Genomic DNA, 21,634 nt, shown 5'->3' on the forward strand with positions numbered 1-21,634 from the left:
GAGAAAAGCATCAAGAGATTTTTTTAATAGAAATATATCTAAACCAAACCTTTTCAACTTCTTATGGAAATATTCCACGTCGTAATCTAGAAACAATCGATCATTGGCTTCTGTTCGTATAGTTTTGCTACCAATGGATCCACCCTCATTTACTTTTTGATTCTTGTATGCATTATTTGGTTACTTTATGTTCCTTGCTGTGTTTGTCTGTTTTCCACGTCTGGTCTTTGTCCCTGGATTACATCCGTTTGCGTTCCGCTAGAATCTTGGTTCCCTTGATTACTCTTTCAAAAGTTTGTCTTCATCAATTAGGTATAGTTTTCACTTCGATTTTCTAAGTTTCTTCTAATTCGTTTATAACTTTCCTATATTTAGACCAAAGACATAAAAACTTGGTAAACTACGCTTTATTTTTCCCCACTGGGAGAAGCATGGAAAAAAATAACATTTGAATTTCTTTACATGTGCTCATTTTTGAACATCAATATATATCGTATATTGTAATGTTGTTTGAACTACGGTCGGGTATCGTAGGGTACACATATGATGTCTTTAAAATCATATGAGTTTTCCAAAACACCTAAATTTATTACAGATCTATACTTTACAGCTCTTCCATTGAGTGTAGCCATAGTTAGTTTAATATCGACCGTCCCTTATGCACATACAATTTCAATTTAAGGAAATATTTTACCGCAGCACTTGATGTCGTAATTGAATTGGCTTAAGGAGGTAGACCTGATGTAAGGAACACAACTCCTAAAATCATTGGAATGTTTGTATTCAGGACCTTTATATCAATCTCATGTAAGCACAAAAGTAACTTGGATTAATTTCATTCTTGTTTCAAATGAAAGCTTGCTATGCTTTGGTAAAATTGAATATGATACAAACATATCACTGATTTCATGAGTGAAGTCCCTTACCCTAGGTCTACCTCCTTAAAGGCCAACAAGTTTTAAAATGAAAAGTACGTAATACAGTGAAACCTATTTAAACCGAACTCCTTTAGACTTTTTAAAAATTGCTTCGGTTTTGACATATGTTCGGTGAAAAACATTTTAACTGATGAAAGAGACTTAAACAATGAAAGGTTTAGACCAGATTTAAAAAAAAGTATTATTAAGTAAGTGTACGTACATAATAAACTTTTAAAATCAGAGATTGGCGCCGACAGATTCATTAGAAGCTATGTGAACAGAACAGAATTGATGGTTGCTAGATTACGACGTGGAACATTTCCATAAAAAATTGAAAATGTTTGATTTAGAAACATTTCCTGTTAATACAAGTGGTGTTAATCTAGAAAAGAAATTCGAAAAACATTTCTTTTTGTTAAGTATTGTTTTTTTTTAAGTCTGAAAACAAACTTCCAATAGATATAGCAGTAGACTTATGTAGATTAATTATAATCAATGAAATGTATCCAGACAATCTCAAATGTGTACTTACAAAAAAATTCTAAACCCATTGCAAAGGAGTAATTAAGGGAACCAAGGTTATAGCGGTAATCAAAAGAATGTAATCCAGGGACAAAAACCAGACATGGAAAATAGACACACACAACAAAGAAAATAAAGCAACCAAAACCACATACACAAAGCAACAAAAGCAAATGAGCAACTCGGACTCCGCCAAAAAACTGGGAGCATGGACCAGGTACACCGGTAGGGTAAGCGTCCTCTGCTTTTCTAGAAACACCCCCGAGTTGCTCGTAAAAAGTCAAGTCCGGGGTAGACAAACGAGGAAAGGAAAACTAGACCCGTTGAATAAATCAGTCATGAAACTTCTGTAGTGATGACTTCAATCTTGTAGCAACATAACCTTGTTCCAAAAGCCTATTTATTAGAGTTCTAGCGCGATACAAAAAGTCTGCGTAGTTTCGGCAAGCTCTGGCATAACGTATGAGTTGTGATATGAACACTCCATACGCAGGAGCCGAAGGGATGTTGCCACAGATGAAGGGAAAGTTGACAATTCTCAATGAAAAGCCATCACGTTTGTCGTAAAGTTTGGTCAGTAGTTTTCCTTTACCATCGATTTCTAAGTGTAGGTCAAAATATGAGGTTGACTTCACAGTGTCTGCAGTATCCTTTATCTCAAGTTCTTTTGGGTAGATGCGATGTATCAAATCCCCGAAATTAGGATTGTTTAAAGATAATACGTCATCTTTATAGCGAAAACTGAGACTGAAGGATCTAGCCAAACGATGTTCTTTCTTTCTGATCAGATCAGCTATAAAGTCAGCCTCATAAGAGTGAAGGAATAGGTCAGCAAGTAAGGGAGAACAATTTGTTAAATATTGGACCACGATCAAATTCGTAGAGATATAATATACAAAAATAGATAAAAGAGTACTTTTACACTCATTTAAATAATCAGTGCAAAAGAAATTTCTAAATATTTTTTCACATTGTGTTTTCATTGTGGCTGCACTATAAATTAACTTTGGAGTCAATAAATGTTTGAAATGTACGCCTATGAAATCTTCTGTCACATTCCCTCTGTTTCACTGAACAGGTCACCGTTTGTGCGCATTCTCAATATTTCGTTTACAACTAAATCATTTTAACGATGTTCATATATTTTGCGACTGTGCATTTTACACCATTTCTTCCTTAATTATCTACTAGCATCTCTTTCTATTTGAAAGGCATCGCTATTGTTCAAGAATAAAAACTCTGTACAAAGTCATCGAATTTCAGCTCACTTTTTGTAGTAAAGGTATATATATCATCCTATTATTCTTTTGGAATGGAATTTTATATGATAATGCTGATTGTACTCTCATGTTCAACATATTTTCAATGTGCCATTTACTTTTGCTTCCTGATATTAATCCACAATGTTTACAAATGATATTTACAAATAATATAACGCATAAAACGTGCACTGCCTAACATATGACTTACACACATTTTGAAATCGCCGTCGTGAAATTATCTTTAAAATAGAAAACGCAGAAAGGATTAAATTGTACGTTGGTTTTTCATCTATCATTTCAGTCTGTTTTAACGTATATTTTCTGCATGGTACAATACTTCTAGATGCATTTGCCAATTGCAATTCAATTACGAAGAACTCATGTTGGTCTACCATAAACATATTTTGGTTTCACTTCCATTGGAGACAGCATGTTTCTATAACTTATATTACTACACTCGATACTCAATATAAATCGAGTATTTTAAGACAAAGTTGCAGTCATTTAGTTAAACTATTGTCTGAGATTTGGATAAAAACTACTCGTAGATCATTTAGATATCAAATGTACCAAAGCGTCTTAAATCCAACCCATTCCAAGATGACAATTAGCTGTTTGGTAAGAAATAAAAATCTGATCGTGTCTATTTCTATAAAAACTCAAAAGGCATTACCCTGTTAGCGTTGGGAAGTATAGGCATGAAAGACTTTGTAGAACATTGAGGGATTTGGTTAATTTTCATCCTTCTCGCGATGCCCTTAATTTGGTAAATCTACAGTCGAATGAAACTTCGAAAACTTGTATATGACGTTCATCCACTTAAAATATTGATGTCACATTTATTTTTGTTAAAATAATTGCTACATCAAAAAAAACAATTTTAGTGGGTAAATACGCAATATTATAAAATTTATATAAAAAAGTTCACTATCTAAGGTTTCGTCCTAGATTAAATTTTGTGAATATAACAATTTTGTATATTAATTATTTGGAGGAAATAGAACAAGGTATTAAAAAAATAAGGAAACGTGAACAATATATATCAAAATCAAAATACATCGTCTGAACAAAAGTAAAAACAGGAACTAAAACTATACACAATGTAATGGACCGAATAAAAATGATTATATATGAATAATGAAGATAAGTAAATCAAGACGCATGTCTTTTTTTTCATTTAAGTCGTTGTACTTTTTTAACCAACAGAATTATTCTATTATATCTAATTAATAAATTTAAGACATCAAACATTGATATTAGCTTTTTTTTCTCTTAACTTTTCCGTTGTGTTTTTGTTTTAAATTTCAATGATGTTAGAAGTCTAACTCTCTATTCGCATTACCAGGAAATTATTTTAAGCAAATGATTTTATTTTTATTTGTTCCATTTTTTCCGTTTCCGTTATTAACTAATTAGTTAATGAGGTGTGAGTATATTTGAACTTTTCCAAAAAGGTCGGAATAAAAGTCATATTCATGTGAAACACTATTGTAGATCTGCACAAGGTCAAATGTATTGGAGCGTCTTATTTAGAACCTCTTTTACAACGAATATCAAAATTGATTATCACAAAGAATGAGTTCCACTATGTGATAGATTAACTTTCAAAAACTTTACAAACAATAAAATAAACACACTGAAACTGTATGAAAGTGGATTTAAAAATATTTCAAATGGTGCCCTTCTAATTTTTAGTGAGTAATCTTTCCTGAAAATATCAAATGAACCTTTATTAAACGTTGTTGACGTCAGGTCCCTATTGGAGAGCATTAACAAAATAAATATTCTCGATTTATAATTGATTAGAATTTCATGGATTATATCATTAGTAGACTTAATGGTATCTTCCTGAAACAGATTTTATTGGATGAAAACAATTTTGCATATCTTAATGCGTCAATATTAAATCCATTGAAAACGTTTCATCGAGCAAGAAATGTAATTTTAAACATTTTAATGCACGAGGACAGGTTTATCTTAAAAAATAATAATGATTTGCTTGAATTTCAAAGATTTAGTGGCCAAAGTGGAAACAATCGACTTACTGATTCTTTGGAGAGCTTAGACCTCTCGATGAATTCCCTACTGAGAATAAATTTACAGGTATAACGATGTTTATATAACGTTAGGAAACTCATATTTGATAACAATCTAATACAAGTCCTTGTAGCTCTTACGTTTGCGGAGATGGAAAATTTGGAAAAACTGTCACTTAATTATTAACAGGGCTTAAGATCTTTAGAAGGGGGTATATTCGCATCAAAGACTTTAAAGCGCTTTAGATTCATGAAAGGTTTCAATTTAAACAGAAAAAAAAAACGTGAATCACATTCAATATTTAATAAATTACCAAATTTGCCTAATTAGACTTGACCTAATCCATACTTCCGGAACAAAACTTTTTGTTTAGAATGTTCTCTCATTTAAAGAAGGTGTATGAACTTATATTTTCCAGCACTCGTGATTTATGGTTTGTAGACGGGTTTTCCAGAATATGCCATTCCTACAGGAATTAAACCTTCAGGGAAATAGGACTCTAAATGGAAAGATGACACATAGATTGGTTTGAAATATTTATATAAACTTGACATATCTGGTAATCAAATTAAAACTGCATCCAAAATCCTTCAAAGTTTTTAGAGAATGTTATGATACTTGATTTATCTTGTAACCCATTTTCATGCACTTGTGACCTTAAGTGGTTTTTATATCTTCTAGAAACTAGTAACTTAAAATCAAGGCTTAACGATTGGTCAATGCGTTATGCATGTGAATCGCCAGAATCTGTCAAACATTTTCTTCTGTCTGTCTCCTTTTTTAGTAAAACAGGACGCCGTTTAAGCAAAGTTATTAATCTTAATTTATTTGAATGTTTGAAGAAATGGACCGTGTGTTAAAGGCGTGCAAACTAAGTACATTATGTTATAACAGATTAACAGATAGGTTGTCAAATGTTAGTTGTAAACAAGGTTCTGGCGGGTGATGGGCTACTTATTCACATTTGTTTTTTGAACGGAGGAATAATGCCAGTCTTAATATATAATTTGTTCGCCTTAACATTTTTGATACACAAAAATGTGCTTCTCATGCTTTATTCTAGTTCCGTCCTGCATTTGTATTTAGAATTTCATTCGGAAATATGATTCGGACTTTCAGATAGGCTGCGAAACATTTATTTCCTTAGATTACACATGTGCATACAATTCATTGATATAAATGTTGTTTGATTTTGTGTGTGTGTGTTTTTGGCATTTATTTTGGAAAAAGAAGAAAAAACAAAATTGATGTATTTTATTTTTTGATACCTTATATATCGTGCAGCTATAAAAAGAGTTGAAGAGAGAAGACAAGTACATTCTACTGGAAAGAAGTGTTAAATGTAAAATACTTTGTTGGTTAGCCTGACGTGTGATATGACTAATCCCCGTGGTAGACCTATGTATATGGGAATATGGATTAGGACTTGTAGTAAAACAATTATAAATTGTATAATTATACCTACGTGGCTAGTTAACAATGTTGTTTTTAGAATGTAAGGATTAGAAAATACAACATTATGATGCACTATGTTATCTAGATTATGAGTAACGCTACAACCGACGTAACTTGACGTTTGTTTTACAGTAAACCAAAAGTTAACAAAAATTAAAAAAAAAAAAAAAAAAAAAAAAAAAAACAGATTAAGAAGTATTATTAACAAGCGGTTCCCAGGAGCCTGAATCGCCCACCTTCTTGAATTTTTCCTTACAATGGCAATAAATTAAATAAGAAGTTGTCCAACAATTTTGACTAAAGAAGTCTTTGGTAGGACTTTTGGAAAGAAATAACATTAAAAATAGCAAAAATCGTTGAAAAAGGGCAATAACTCCAACATGGCTTAACGGATTAAAACCAGAATTCGACCAGAAATAGATCATGCTGAACACTTTTACCGCTCCAAAATTCAGCTAAAACTAACGGTTTAGGAGATATATATACGAAAAACTACTGTCTGACCCTTATGTTCAATTTTTAGCAACGACGGCCATGTTTTTGACGAATCAAAAATCCCCACATCACTTCTATGCAAGATACCACAAGAAACATTCATACCAAGTTTGGTCTTAATTAGTCAAGTACTTTCAGAGAAGAGTTTTGTATAATTGTTAACGACGACGACGGACGACGACGACGACGGACGCCAAGTGATGGCAATAGCTCACATGGCCTTTGGCCAGGTGAGCTAAAAATGAGATTTTGTTTTATTTCACATACAATCTGCCAATGCAGCTTCTCACTAATAATATCAACTTGTATGTATTCAAAACAGAAGGTTTCATAATTGATGTATTTACCTATTGGGTTCCATATCAAGGTAGCCTAATGAGTAATGTCTTCCCTGACTAATCTTTAATTTGTATCATATGTACATTTGCTGGATTAATTATTTAATTATAAGAAAATAATAATGATAAAAAAAGCAAACAAACAAAAAACAGAAAACAAAACAAAAAAAAATTATAATAATAATATTGCACAAAGGTTTTTTTTTAATAGTATTCAAGGAATGATTGTTATATCATCTTCTGTCTATGCAGCGATAAATAACAACGCGTAACATACTTTTTCATTTATGGCAACAACCCTTTGAATGTAGTTATCATAACATAAATCATATGTCATACCAGAGTTTGCTATAACTACGTAGATGGATACACCGTAATGATCCACGAGTTCATTAAGACGTCCAAAAAACCTCTGAAGTGATAATTTCAATTTTGTAGCAACATAACCCTGTTCCAGACGCCTAACAGTATAAAGTCTAACGTGGTACAGTTAGTCTAGGTAGAATGGTAGATCCATAAGAACCGATATATTCAACATGTCATAGTATTTCTTTCCTCTTTTGTCTACCCAAAGTTTGACATTTATGAGCAACTCGGTGGGTGTTTTATTACAAGCAGAGGACGCTTACCCTACCTGTGCACCTGGTCCATGCTCCGAGTTTTTAGTTTAGGAGGAGTTGCTCATTTAATTGTTTCTGTATACGTGTTATGTTGGTATTTTCGTGTTCTTTGTGTGTGTGTGTTTTTGTTTGTTTTTCATGTGTAGTCTTTATCCCTTGATTGCAATAATTTGATTTCCGCTAGATTGTTGGTTCCCTTGATTACTTTTTTAGATTCATGTATTTTAAAACAATTATTATAACCCAGTTTGATAAAAGTCGGTGTTATATTTTTCCCCTTTGTATCCAAAAGTAAGTACTAAATGTTTGCCCATCTTTTGTAAGTTTAATTGAATAGTTTTTTTTCATTTTCTAATTATGCTAAAGAAGATTCGCTTCAAATATACTGATAACTTAAAGTCTATACTTTAATTAAACAAGTAGTTGATTTTTTTGTGGAAGATTCAGGTGACATTAATCGATCGATGATACTGTTAGACAAATTACACTCCTAGACAGGGTTAAGTTTAGTTTTTGAATACAGAAACAAAAACAAAACACTTCTCGGTTATCTTCTATACCTCTACACCTTTTGTAAGCTATAGATCCTTCGTTAATTGACTTTTCTTTACATCTTTTATGGTTTTCAGATTTAAATATATTGCAAATTATATTTTGTCTTCAAGCACAGCAGCTATGACATGGATCCTCCTACTACTTCTACCTCACCAAGATTGTTCAGGGCATTATCATTTAGATCATTCAAACTGTCAAAAAATATGTTTTATGGATTTGGGTTTTTTGAGATAGGAGCTACAACTGCACAGCTTATATTTTTGCAGTTCATGGTAATAATTCTTACAAAAAGTCTTCACATAGCCCTATGACTGCTAATGTGGGCAATGTTATATGCATATTTTCACTCAAAAAGATTTTCGTTATATCTTTTATGGTAGTAAGATATTGGTTAAAAATGTTAGTATTTCATCAAGAGCAATTCCTCTGAGCTGATGGAATGGAATTGTCAGTCAATATTTACCCGACTCACTGGTAACTGACATGGTTATCACGACCCTAGGCATCGATTTCGTCTCCACTAAGTCAGATTTTTATCTCCATAGGTAATGTCTTAGGGACATGTGGTACATTGTAATCTGTAGGAATTTGGTTGATGGTTTTTGGAGAGATACTATTTGAATATGTTGTTAAGAAGGTCTTATTTGCCTGTCAAACACTTTTTGGTAGCTCGCAATGCACAAAAGGTGAAGTATATGACATAATCAGTTAACTTTCAAATAGGTATTTTTCGGAATTGCACACACGTCATTTCCTTAAACAAAAGTATGGTAATAAGTCCCACATCAAGGTGATTTTTTTAGACCGTCTATACAATTTGTTTTGTATGTGTATGGTTCTTATGTATTAGGGAACTGGAAAACCGTACGAGATATCTCAAATAATGCATGTAAAATTAATAAGTAATTCAATAAATTCACTTCGAAAACCCTAAAAGATTTCTGCAACGTGATTGAAAAACGCAATGATTTCTCAAAAGGACAAATTGAAAAACAAATTAAAATCGGGTAAAAAATTTAGAGTTATTTTTAGGTCAATTCTCCTCCGACTCTTTTTAATTAAAAATTTTTGAAAGATATTTCTCAGATCTGAGAAACAGAGGCAAATTTAGAAAAGAAGAAGTCAAAAGTCGGCGTTTTATCTAAATTTCGTTGTAAATTTCCCGCCAATATTACCGTTTTGATACAAAAACCGAATTCCGCAACCCCATTTTATAAAAACGGTATCAGACGTTTATCGATAAGATGTATAACTGTAATATCAGAAAAAAAAGTCTGGGTGTATGCCATTTTGTATCGTCTCACCTTAATCAACGTTCACCTGAATATACAGAACAAAATCTATAAATATGCTGACGAGCTTGTGTATAATACTAAAAACACATTTATTGAAAAACATAAAACAGTAGACATGGTCATGATTCATAAGACGTATCCAATTATTCACAACATTTAACACAACCGACGATTGCTAGTATCGGAATCCCAAAACAAACAGTTAAAAGTGATGTACAAAAATCGCCCAATCTGTTAAGCTTGCAATGGCATGCATATTCGTCATCGAAAAATGGAACCCGATTATTAACTGACAATATCGAACATGATGCAAATATTAATATCTTTTCCACAGTTTTCATTTTACTGGTATCTGAAAATAAAATGAAATAGTAAGGGCTTAGTTCAAATTATATTTCATTATTATTTCAGTTTTTGTTTCAGTTTTTTTCTTCCGTCACTGAGTAATCCTGATGCGTTGTAAGTTCAACTAATATTCAGACGTTTACGTTTGTTTTTACGAAAGAGAATAGAATTTGTCAGTAAAGCAAATGTATGACTGTCCTTTCATCAAAATTACGAACGTTCAACATTTATAATCATTGATTTTATCGATTTGCAGAACATCTCTCAAAGCACGATACTATTCACATATTGGTATTTAAACAAGGACATTGATGAAACATTTAGTATCAAGTATATATAATTGTTGAATTAAAGCTGGTTGACAATGTTTCAAACTTCTTACATTTTAGCATATATGGTCCGTGTCTACCCGAACGTGATATTATATGAGCAACTCGATGGACATTTTTAGATCAGATGTGGACGCTTACCATTCCGGTGCACATGGTCCATTCTCCTATTTTTCGTGGAGTCTGGGTTACTCTTTACTTTTGTTTCTTTGTACTTGTTATTTTTAGTTAGATCATTTTTGTTTTGTTTCTGTTTTTCCTGTCTAGGCTTTATCCTTTGAATAGATTCTGTTGGTTTCCACTCGAATCTTGGTTTCCATGATTACTTTTTCATTAAAAATACAATATTGCTTGATTGACTGGCAATTCAGTAAGGCTTTTGCGATACAAGTTTTTCGTTTACTTACATATTTGGTTTGATATCGAGGTAGCCAATGAATATGTGGCTCACGCTAAATATATTAATTCTCCCTTCACACTTCTTAACCTTACTGTTTTCTATTTGCATTGTAAGCAATATCTTCCCTGACTCATCTTTCATTTGTAAAGTATTTTCATTTGCTGGAATAAATATTTACACTATTTGGATAAGAAGAACAATTTCAATTTCAGGGTCGGTTTTTATTCTATAAAAAAGGTTGAATGAAAAAGATAAGAATGAACTTTATGTGATCAAAAGAAAACACTTGTAAGGCCATTGAATGAACGATATAACAAAGCAAAGCACTGTCTTACTAATATAAAAAAAAACAACTATGTTGCAATGAAATTCTCTTCAATCGTTTAATTTCAATAATAAGAAAGAAATATAAAACAACAAAACAATCCGTTCTTCATTAAGTTCACAATCGGCGTAACTAATGCATATCTTTACACTCTATAATTATTTGACAAAAATATTATAATTCAATTTTAATAGAAAGAAAACGTTTATGCCATTTTGTTCATAAAAGTAATCTGTAGCAGTATTTCTAACCTTCATCTCTTGTAAATATAATTGAAGTGCTGCGTTCATTTTCTAATTCTGCTATTACACTTTCAGCTTAAATAAACAGATACACTATCACTATAGTTTCATAGTACACAATATGTGCCAAAACGTATGGAGTGTTCATATCATAGCTCATACGTTACGCCAGAGCTTCCCGAAACTACGCAGACTTTTTGAATCGCGCTAGAATTCATTCTTTCACACTGTGGACGATTACGGAATAGAAAGCTTTTTTGTTGATAACGTCACCAGAAAAATTCAATTGTACTCATTTGATTGACCGATATGAAACTGATGAGAAAAGATATTTTCAGTTAGTTTTTATGTCTTACAAGATTGAAAACCCACCGAATTGATTCTTTCCGGATTTGATAACACATATGAAGCACAATGGTACCGTTAGTTAAGCATGTTAACCCTGTCTGTAGCGTTCGTTTTTGGTATGAATTATTTATACAAGAGCATATTTTTGTGCCGTCTTGTTTTCCTTATCTTCAGTTTTTATATACTATTAAATTTAATCATGAATTTTACATTAAGTGTGTAGATCAGCTTTTGTTGTCATAAAATTGAATTTTAATATCATCAAATTGTTTGCTTATTCATATATTCATTTTCGATTGCCGAGTATCGGTTAGATGTACAACAGTAACATTGTTTAACGTTTCTTAAATTGCATATTTGTAAAATTCGTTGTTTTAACAGCCGTAGCAAGTACATGTACAAAAATGTGACCATTCTTATTTTACAATTGTTTACTTTAATATTTACCTGTCGAGTTTTGGCGTTTGGCTCCTGTGATAATGCAAAAGCATATTTTTGTTATTTTTGTTTTTAAGAATTCAGTTTATGTTGAAAGTAAAGTTAATGTAAAGTCATGTTTATCTGGTAAGGACTATACTGTATATGTGAAAAACATTTTAAGAAACTGTCTATCAAAACAGACATGTGGTGATTAGTGCATATAAAAAATACCGAATAAGCTTTTATTTCTTATTAAAAATCAGTTACAGGCCACAAACCATGGCATTGTTTTTCATTTTGGTGTTGTGGTTTTGAGATAAAGTTTATATAGATTGTACACGAAATCAGCAATTTGCAAGATTATTGTTCTTGATTTGCTTTGATTCAGTTGATTGTAGTGTGAACTTGATGTATTTTGCTCACAAACGTACTGATCTAAACACAGAAAGCACTATTGTCTTATAAAATATTGCATATGTAGATTAACAAACCATCGTCTGTTCGGTAGGTTTTTCTACACTATGATACACCATAGCATATTAGGTGTTTGCAAAAGTTACTTATCCACTGTTGTTAGTGAAGAAAGATGTTTAGTAAAAACCTTAGCGTTTTGTAAATGACGAATTCCCATGAATTTTGAATCGTAGATTTGGAAACCACACAATCAACCACATGACCCTGTTATCATTTTTTGTGAATTAATCAATGAGTGCACAATGCAGTGCACAACAAATTTCTGAAACAGTATGAAAACGTACCTTTGTACAATACACATTCCCACGGGTTAAGCCAATACATATCATAGCAATAACAACGATTTTCATTGGAACACACAACATGGCGCTCACATTCTGTAAATAGGACAAATTAATAAATCAATTCAGTCTTTTTTTGGAATACATATTTTGTAATGACATTTGTTTAATCTTTAAAGAATTGTAAAAGGTAAAAACGGAGAAAATGCAGTTTACTCTAGGTAATGAAGGATAGTTGATGACCGAATATATGCAATTGTGTACGATAGAGTCCATTATCCATCAGCACCATGACAACTGATATATTCAACGGGTCATAGTTTTCCTTTCCTCTACCCCGGACTTGACTTTATATGAGCAACTCGGTGGGTGTTTCTAGAAAAGCAGAGGACGCTTATCCTACCGGTGCACCTGGTCCATACTCCCAGTTTTTAGTGGAGTCTGAGTTGCTCATTTGCTTTGGTTACTTTGTATGTATGTAACCTTGGTTTCCTTGATTACTCTTTCACAGTCAGTACTCTCCTCAAAGTTATTGTTTGTGTGTGTCTTTTTGTATTCTTGCAATTCATAATTCATTACTTTTTCTATTTTGTCATACAATGAACTAGACTGTCTCATATGTTATAAATTCATTGAATCTACTTTTTTTACTCTACTATACTATGCTTTTTCTTCGCAATAATCCATAACGGTTCGATCGTCATATATAATACCACAGGTGTGCAATATGTTCGTTAATATATTAATGATATAGTTTTAGTAAAATTGTGCTTTAGTGGAGTGAAGAACGAGGTTCTCTTGAAGTGCTTTATAAATCCCAATTTCATTATATTCACGTTTTGAATAGGACCTAATTAACAGTACACAATACCTTAAAGCTAAATTTTATCATAAATGTTACAACATTCAACATTCATAACCATATACGAGCAGTTACACGCAACCCCTTTTATAATATCACAAAACCATATGAAAAACTCAATACACATAGACTTAATGACTTAAAACAAACTCCAGCAGCTTTATATATTCCTCAAATTCAATCCTAACGACTTAAACTGCACCTGGCTTAGCATGCTAATGCATGATAAAGAAGAAGAAGAAAAAAAAGAAACACACACACACACACACACACACACACACAAACACACACACACACACACAAAGAAAGAAACCCAAATAAACAGTACTTAGTTTCAAAACTCCATGTGTTTGTTAAGATTTGTTTAAACAACACTTACCATTTAACTTTAGTTGAACTTCATCAACATCCATCAACTTTGTTACGGCATTTGGTAGCTTAAGCTGTGACTGTTTCGTTAATGCCATATCTGTATCAATTGTGTGTTACTACAGTAATACCTGTTTAAACCAAATCATAATGAAGGTACACACCTGTCTTAACCGGACTTCTGACATTCCTTTACCCTGATTCAACTGTATTATGAACCTATGCAAATTAAACACCTGTTCAATCTACAAGTTACAAAGAGATCATTTTCTTTAGACATATTTCAATGTATCTTTTTAACGAAAATAAAAACATATCTTACTATATTTTTTTTACATAAACTCCATGATCTCTTTTCATACTATGATTAATGGGGTTCTGTATCAAAAGGATATTCAGTCAGGAAAATACGGATTTTCGGTGTGTAGAGTATTTGATCGTTAACCGGATTTGTTTTTCGTTGCTTTTTGTTTTCGATATGATCCACTCAGATCGATAAAACCCGGTTTTATTTATAGTTTTAGAAGCAATTTTATTAACACAGTTTCTCAATCATTTTTGCATAGAATAAGAAGAAATAGTAAACATAACTAAGCGTCGTTGGATTGGACTGTCTCTTCGTGCGACGGTATTCATTAGTACCGTTACTCGTATGGTATCTCCAATCCCGTCCTTATTTCCACCCCAAAAAAAAGGGAAAAAAATTCAAACACAGTGAAATCCTGAGCTTAAATGTTAACAATTTCTTTTGTAATCACGTAACTATGTAATATTGTCTTTAAGTATGATTTGAATTATATTCATCTTTTAAATAATCAAAAAGTGGATTTATAGTTCCATGCACCCAATAATACCCCAATTCTGTGTTCATTTGAAGTTAGTTATTCCTGAAATAGATATTAAACGAACTCCAGCATTACAATATTGTACCCAATGTTATGAGTTTTTACGAGAAATAAAGAAATGCAAGCTGTTATCTGCCATATCTAATACATATAAATATAAATTTTCTCTTTAGTATAACTCAGAACATTGACTCGCTAATTAAACATATATTCTTACCCTGAACGATATGTATTTTAAATTAATAAGTTTATCCAACATTTAATTTATACACCTGAACACATCGACTAAGTTTTTAAGGACGCCCATGCGATTTCAATGCAGTTATGTAGTCAATAAAGCATTTAACAACTTCCTTAATGAAGTTCTATTTAATGATTATCGGTACACTTTCTGACCGTTCCTTTTGAAAAAAAAGTTTAATTATAACAGTATTTTAAAATTTTTACACCACAGAATAAACGTTGTGATTAAAATTAAATACCCAAATACAAATCATATATATTTTACAAGTTTCGATATGCAGTACATGTGTTTCAAAGATTTACCTCAAATCAGCAGTATTAGAATTGAGTAGATAGGATCTAAATCCAAAAATTAATTGTATCCAGGTATATATGACGTAATATAAACAAAACTTTCAAAATAGGAACCCAAATGAATCACCGAAAAAGGAAAGAGGTGTTTAAACTTATGGTATTTTTAAATTTGAAGTACAGAAAATTATGATAAATTATGATAATTATGATATGTAAATTCTGAAAAAAATTGGATTAAGAAGAGTATGACTACTGGGCTTGGGAATATTCTCGGGGACCTCTGGTCCTCTAGCAGTGGCGTCGACTAAGTGGTTATCAAATACAGCAATACCAATCATATATATAACAAGGGTCTGAAAAATTCCCAACGATTTTAGAACTGTCAAATTTGCGATTTGCGTTCTCTCCGCTGTACTCGAACTCGTACCGCTGTGACATCTATGGCAACACCGCCTGCACAAAGTCCAGCGCCTTAGACCACTCGTCCAGCTAGGCTATATATAAAAAAATATATCTTTCACAGGCCGGGTCATTCCTCCTCGTAGGATTAATATAGGGCTGTAACTTAGTACACGATGTATGAATGAACGAGGCAGCTCATCTAGGTGTTGTTATGTAGGATAGAGGATCAAATTTACATGTCGAAACAAATCAATATTTTTATTGCAAACTTTCATTTTTTCTTAAACAGTGCAAAATATGTCGCATTTTGACTAATATTGAGATATGACTGAATATGATGAAAAATGATCAATACTCTACAAACCTTAGTAAGCCAATATTACGTTTCCTCTGTCATCTGTTCGATAAATTCCAAGAATTTCCGAATTAATGCCGCGATAGTCTTCGAAGGTGAATTTATGGTGATGGGTAGCCAAATCGTTAAAAAACAATCTGTGGCTTCTTGTGGAATAGCCAATATGAAATATGTTTTTGACAACTTTTGACCGTTTTTTTTTTATGTTTTGATAACTTTCTGACGGTACCAGCTGCTCCGTTAATGTAATATCTATTTTGCCAGATTTTATTTTGGACATGAGTTGATTATGGATCGGATAAATGTTCAGTAATTTTGTTGTTATCCCTATTTACCGCCATTTTAATTTGTGTACATGACATTCTTTATATCTTTTCCGTTGGTACCTCAACTCGATGTATTCCAATTACTAGAGAAGGTACTTTAGCACTTGATACAGCTCTTGAATGGTAAAAACATCCCATTTACATAATATATCATTCCCTGATTCTCCATGGTCCCCATCTCCATTCCCCTTTCCCCAGAGAAAAATTCCCATCCCCCATAGAATTCCCTTTGCTTATATTTGTATTATCAAATTAAATTTTATGTTTTAAAATTCTTCAACTTTTTATCTGTGTATTTCAATTGAATTTAATCTTTCAAATCAACATGTACCTTAAAAACTAATTTGCCCATTATCCCATTCAAAATCCACATTTTCCCATCCCCCAATAAACCATAGAATGGAAAGCTTTCGCCACACAAATACTGGAAACTTTTGGTAATAGACGAAATGAATTGTGAAAAAAAATTCCGTAATGTATGAGGAAAACTGTTATCAGTTGGAAAGAATCGAAATGATCCTGACTTTGTACAGGCATTTCCGATAGAAATACACTTTCAATACAGTTAATTGTATATAATTACAAAATTCTTGATTTCAAGTAGTGAGAAAACTACTTATCATATCAGTCAGTTTAACATGTGGAGGTTACATTTTGCTTTTTGATTTTATTATCCATAGACAATCTTTATATTTAAGACTTGAAAATCTTAATGTCTACATTGTATATGGATTGGTCCTATAATTAGTAAAGGCAGTTCTTATCTTGTGATTGTTTTTTCAACACAAAACTTCCTTTACACATTTTAAGCTCTAGTATGAATTATACCACATGAATAAAAGACAATAAGAGAAAAGTTAAAATTGACTTCTGAATAATACAACTTTAAACTTTCAAAATCGATAACCACCAATAACAATCTGGAAAATTTTAATTTCTGCAGTTTATGCCGTCATGGTAGCTGCCTTAATATCGATGTAAAACTATACCAACTGTATAAGCATCGTCTGCTACACAAAACTCATTACCACCCGAACAAGAGGGCTGCTAATAACATTTAATCGCATTTATATGAGACAAAGGTTGCCATACTTTGTGATTAAATTACTGAAACAACATTTGTTTTGTTTATTTTTTACGCTTTCAAGGCTGAATAAGTTACATATTTACATTACATCATGATATTACAGACCTTGTGAAGTCAGTCTCATATCCTGACCTACACTTACAGAAAAGAAAAAAAAACTATTGACCAAACTATTCAACAAACGCAATGACATTTCATTCCGTATTGTATACTTTTCTTTTATCTGAGGCAACTTAACATCCATTCAGCAGCTGCGTATGGAGTTTTTTTTATATCACAATCCATACATTATGACAGAGCTTGCCGTAACTACGCAATTACTTTTTGGTTCGCGCTAGACTTTTTACAATTAACTATAGGTTTCTGGCCAGGAACAGGCCAGACTAATATTTAGTTGAATTTGAATGGGTACTCAAATTACATGTAATGTTCCACAAAATTCTAGTCAATATGTATTTTTAATTGTTATACTTAAAAAACATCAAATCAACAATAATGACAGTTAAATGTTAACCAGGAACGTTAACAGGCAGTATAGAAAACATAGGCACACATTTTATAAAATGCCTCTCGACAAACAGTACCGAATACACCATTGTAAATTTCGCCAAATCATTTGACATTGTCGGTTAAATAGTGAAATACTACTAATACTGACCATTGTTCTAGAAAATATAATCCAGGACAGCGACTAGACCGTGGAAGTAGACACACGCAACAAAGAACACGAACTAACTGAAAACACTTGCATAGAATCAAAAGTAATAGGGAACTGTCGGGTTGTGACGCCTCTCATATTTGGAGGAGTATTGCACAAATTAGCCGATCAAAAAGGTCAGCACCCTTACTCCCGGATTATAGTTGTCAAAAGTAAACAATGTCGATGCACGTCTTACGTAAGCTTTGCGGGAAATGTAAGTCAGTATCTAGTTCCCGAACTGAAATCATGTTACAGAGGAATCTCATGCTCATTGCATTGTACAGAAGGTCGGCTTTGGTACGTTTGTGTGAAACTGCTAAAGTATTAGATTTGGAAGTGATAACAAAAACAGACGATTATCGCGATATGGACATGGCACGACGAACAGCTCAGCTAATTGGATCAGCAGTTATTTTACAAAGCGTAATCGATGTGCAAAACTGTTTCGCTGATAGAGCCTTATTATGTTTTGATTTATTTGATGAATAATAGTAACTAGAGTGAAGATAGGTTGGCATATCTTAAAAATGATAATTGTTACCAACTACATTTGGCTAACCATATACAGAGTGTAGAAATTACCCAGTTGTGTCGCACAGAGTTTATGTATGTAAAGTTCAGTTGCATAACAGGCAGTCGGAAAAGCCATACTTGGGTACTGGTCAAGTCTGATGGGCATGTTACAGTGTAAGTTATGTATTAGAATACGTGTACATTAGACATTTGCAATGGAAAAAAACACCAAAAAGGAATGAAATCATCATAGACCAATTTCGATTACATTTTTTTCAAACAAAACAAAACCTTTGTTTTAATATAGGCAAGCCTTACATAAATCCTTAACTGTCATTATATGATAGACCCAGGCAGAAATCAATACATCAAGGTATAGAGAATTTCACCAAATTTGTACCAAATAGTACCTAAATGAAGCAAAGCTTGGGGAAAATTTCATTTTTTTTTATTTTTCTCAATAATAAGAAGCTAAAATGAGGACCAACTCTAGGTCCCCTTTTCGGCCTTTGAAATTCATCAAAATTCAAAAAAAAAAAAAAAAAAAAAAATCTCCTAATTTCGACACCATATTGAAATGCTAATGATGAAAAACAAGGCAATCAAAGTTATAAATGTTAAATATAAATGTATCAAATATGTCTGAACAAAAATATAACTAATTTTAAGTTACACTTGAAGGAAACAACTCTTGACGGAAGATGAATTTTCCAAATTGGAAAACTACCAAATAGTGCCAATCTTCAAACAAAAATAGAAAAAAAGAATGGACGCCTCGTTTTTATTCTAAATAGTTTCTGATTAAAGATTTAGAATTACTTTTTACATCATATCAAGGTTTTATTCGGGTTCTGAGGATTAAGTACTTTTTCGCAATTTTTGAAATTGCATATTTAAAAACAAATGATAAAAATCACTAAACAAAGAGTAATCTCCCTTGAGAAGCATATCTTATATCAAATGCAGATTTTTTTTCATATTAGTGCTCATTTACAGGTTTTTTCATATAATTTTTTATTCAATACCAAAATTGAAACAAGTTACTTAAAATGTTTAAATAAAATAAAAATAAAAAGGAGTGGTTGTTACATGTACTCCCATATACATGGATGAATTTCAATTTGTACTTTAAACGCATAACAAGGCTATTTTAAATCCAAATGTTCTTGTGAAAATAATACCCAAAGATTTTATTTCTGTCCTGTTGATAAGTCCTCTAATCTTCAGTGAATTTATTTAGGCCTTCACTCTTTCAAAGGGGAGACAAATTGAGTAATATGTAATGTAAACATAAGTTTTCACATATATCTTAATTAAAAACCACTTTTCAAGAAATTCGCAAACCTTTCAGCCTAAAACACAACAAACAGTAAGATATAATAACTTAATGAATGTGGCTGAAATCTGACACACTGTATTTATCAAATGAATGACTGCATAAATATGCACTGAATACATACAAGAAGCATAACATTACTATCATTTATTTTTCAGCAGATAAATATACTGTATAGGTATATAAATACTAAGCAAACTAAATAAACAACTATGTGGGTTACAAATTACCTTAAATATATACTAGAGATAGCACATATTGCTGAACAAATGACAATGTTCAATACCCAATGTGTCAAGATTAGTATAGTATGACCACTGACCATTCTGGACAATGACCCTTCTGATCACTGACACTCCTTCATCAGCATCGTCCTATAGAATTAAATGTGTTATTTGCGACCAATGAAATCCAAACGAGTGAGATCCAATTGCGTGCGGTCGCGGGGAGGATAGACACTCCGGTAATTTTCGAAATTGTCATTCTCTTGCGGACTTCCAGAGGTGAACCAACCTTTCAAAGGTAAGTCTTAACTATAAAAAGGTAAGTGCTCTGTTTTTTAACCGTTAACGTCAGCCCATTTTTTTTAGAAAGTAAGTTCTATTTTGTTTTTCATTCTAAGCCGCTTCATATTTTTAGCAATCTACATTCATTCGACGTTCATTTATCAGAAAGTAAGTTTCTTAACCGCTTCATTTTCTTTTTTTTCAATTATCACAAAGTTGAATCGGATATTATTCCAAAGAAGATGAGCTCTATTATTCAAAAGAGTATTTCACAACGTTCATAAACATCTGTTTTACGATTAGTAATTTTCGAATGAGTCACAACCCCAACAATTGTTTATTGTCATTTTGAAAAATGGCTACATTTTCAGGAAACCGTATACAAGATACATATAATTACGTCCTGGACGTATTGAACGTTGAACAGTTTGGAGAAATGACCCAACATAAATTCAACGAACAGACCACCGTGTTCAGAATAAACGTCTCCTTCGGTTTCATTTTGAGGAACATCGAGACGGGGGAGATGAGGTATTATCATTCAAGCCACAACAATGCACGTTTTCTTGAAATACCGCATTGGGTCAGGAACCAAGACGACTTAAAGAAGTTTATAGACGAATTGAACCGCAACGACCTACTGGAACACATACGCCAACAACGACCCGACACAAAATGCGTACTGCAACTCGTCACCAACATCACATTCTACGTCAACAAGACAGCCACCCACCCCATTGGAGCCCCAGTTCATCCCATCAAACAACAAGGGACTATACAACATGACTGGAGGATCACATGGTACTTATAACGACCGTCTCTGATTCTTCCGGTGTCCAGCCGTGCATCATGGAGCCGCCAATATAAAAGTGGAAACAAGAGACAAACAGTACTTTTATCAGTATCTACAATTAAATAATACGCCTCCGACCAAATTCAAAGGAGTATACCTCGACGAAATGCTTTCCTTGGAGAAATTATTCCAATGCGACATCGTCGTTTACGAATATAAACAAGATGAAGATGGCAAAGTATACGCCGAACTGGCCCACCGTTCACCATATGCATTTGACCGGACATTATCAATGGATCTGTGCCAGGACCATTTCAGTTAAATTCACTCTTTGTTGAAA

The 21,634-nt window shown here is 32.5% G+C and overlaps 2 protein-coding genes across 7 annotated transcripts in view; both read right to left on the bottom strand.

Moving 5' to 3' along the window:
• Positions 1 to 21,634, bottom strand: part of LOC148607606 (uncharacterized) — a 146,354-nt gene that overhangs the window by 68,164 nt on the left and 56,556 nt on the right. The gene's annotated exons all lie outside the window — the stretch shown is intronic.
• On the bottom strand, positions 9,552 to 15,382 carry LOC148607612 (uncharacterized). Of its 6 annotated transcripts, none has more exons than XR_015915418.1 (7): positions 14,957 to 15,111; positions 13,905 to 14,113; positions 12,667 to 12,759; positions 11,936 to 11,959; positions 11,150 to 11,215; positions 10,227 to 10,734; positions 9,552 to 9,851 (listed from the first exon to the last, which is right to left on the bottom strand). XR_015915418.1 is itself a non-coding variant. In XM_088546521.1 (7 exons), exons 2-7 carry the CDS (start codon positions 13,990 to 13,992, stop codon positions 9,842 to 9,844), a joined length of 435 nt encoding a protein of 144 aa, XP_088402647.1. In that variant the 5' UTR covers positions 13,993 to 14,025; positions 15,286 to 15,382; the 3' UTR covers positions 9,552 to 9,841. The 6 variants fall into 6 exon arrangements, 5 of the variants coding, with proteins under 5 accessions (XP_088402647.1, XP_088402646.1, XP_088402643.1 ...); XM_088546521.1 differs by lacking the exon at positions 14,957 to 15,111 and adding an exon at positions 15,286 to 15,382 and having other exon boundaries at positions 10,581 to 10,734; positions 13,905 to 14,025; XM_088546520.1 differs by lacking the exon at positions 14,957 to 15,111 and adding an exon at positions 15,286 to 15,326 and having other exon boundaries at positions 10,581 to 10,734.

This window comes from Perna viridis, chromosome 9, assembly GCF_037379345.1.
Source record: "Perna viridis isolate PV_CMFRI_1.1 ecotype Kerala chromosome 9, ASM3737934v1, whole genome shotgun sequence".
In the NCBI taxonomy this organism is placed as follows: domain Eukaryota; kingdom Metazoa; phylum Mollusca; class Bivalvia; order Mytilida; family Mytilidae; genus Perna; species Perna viridis.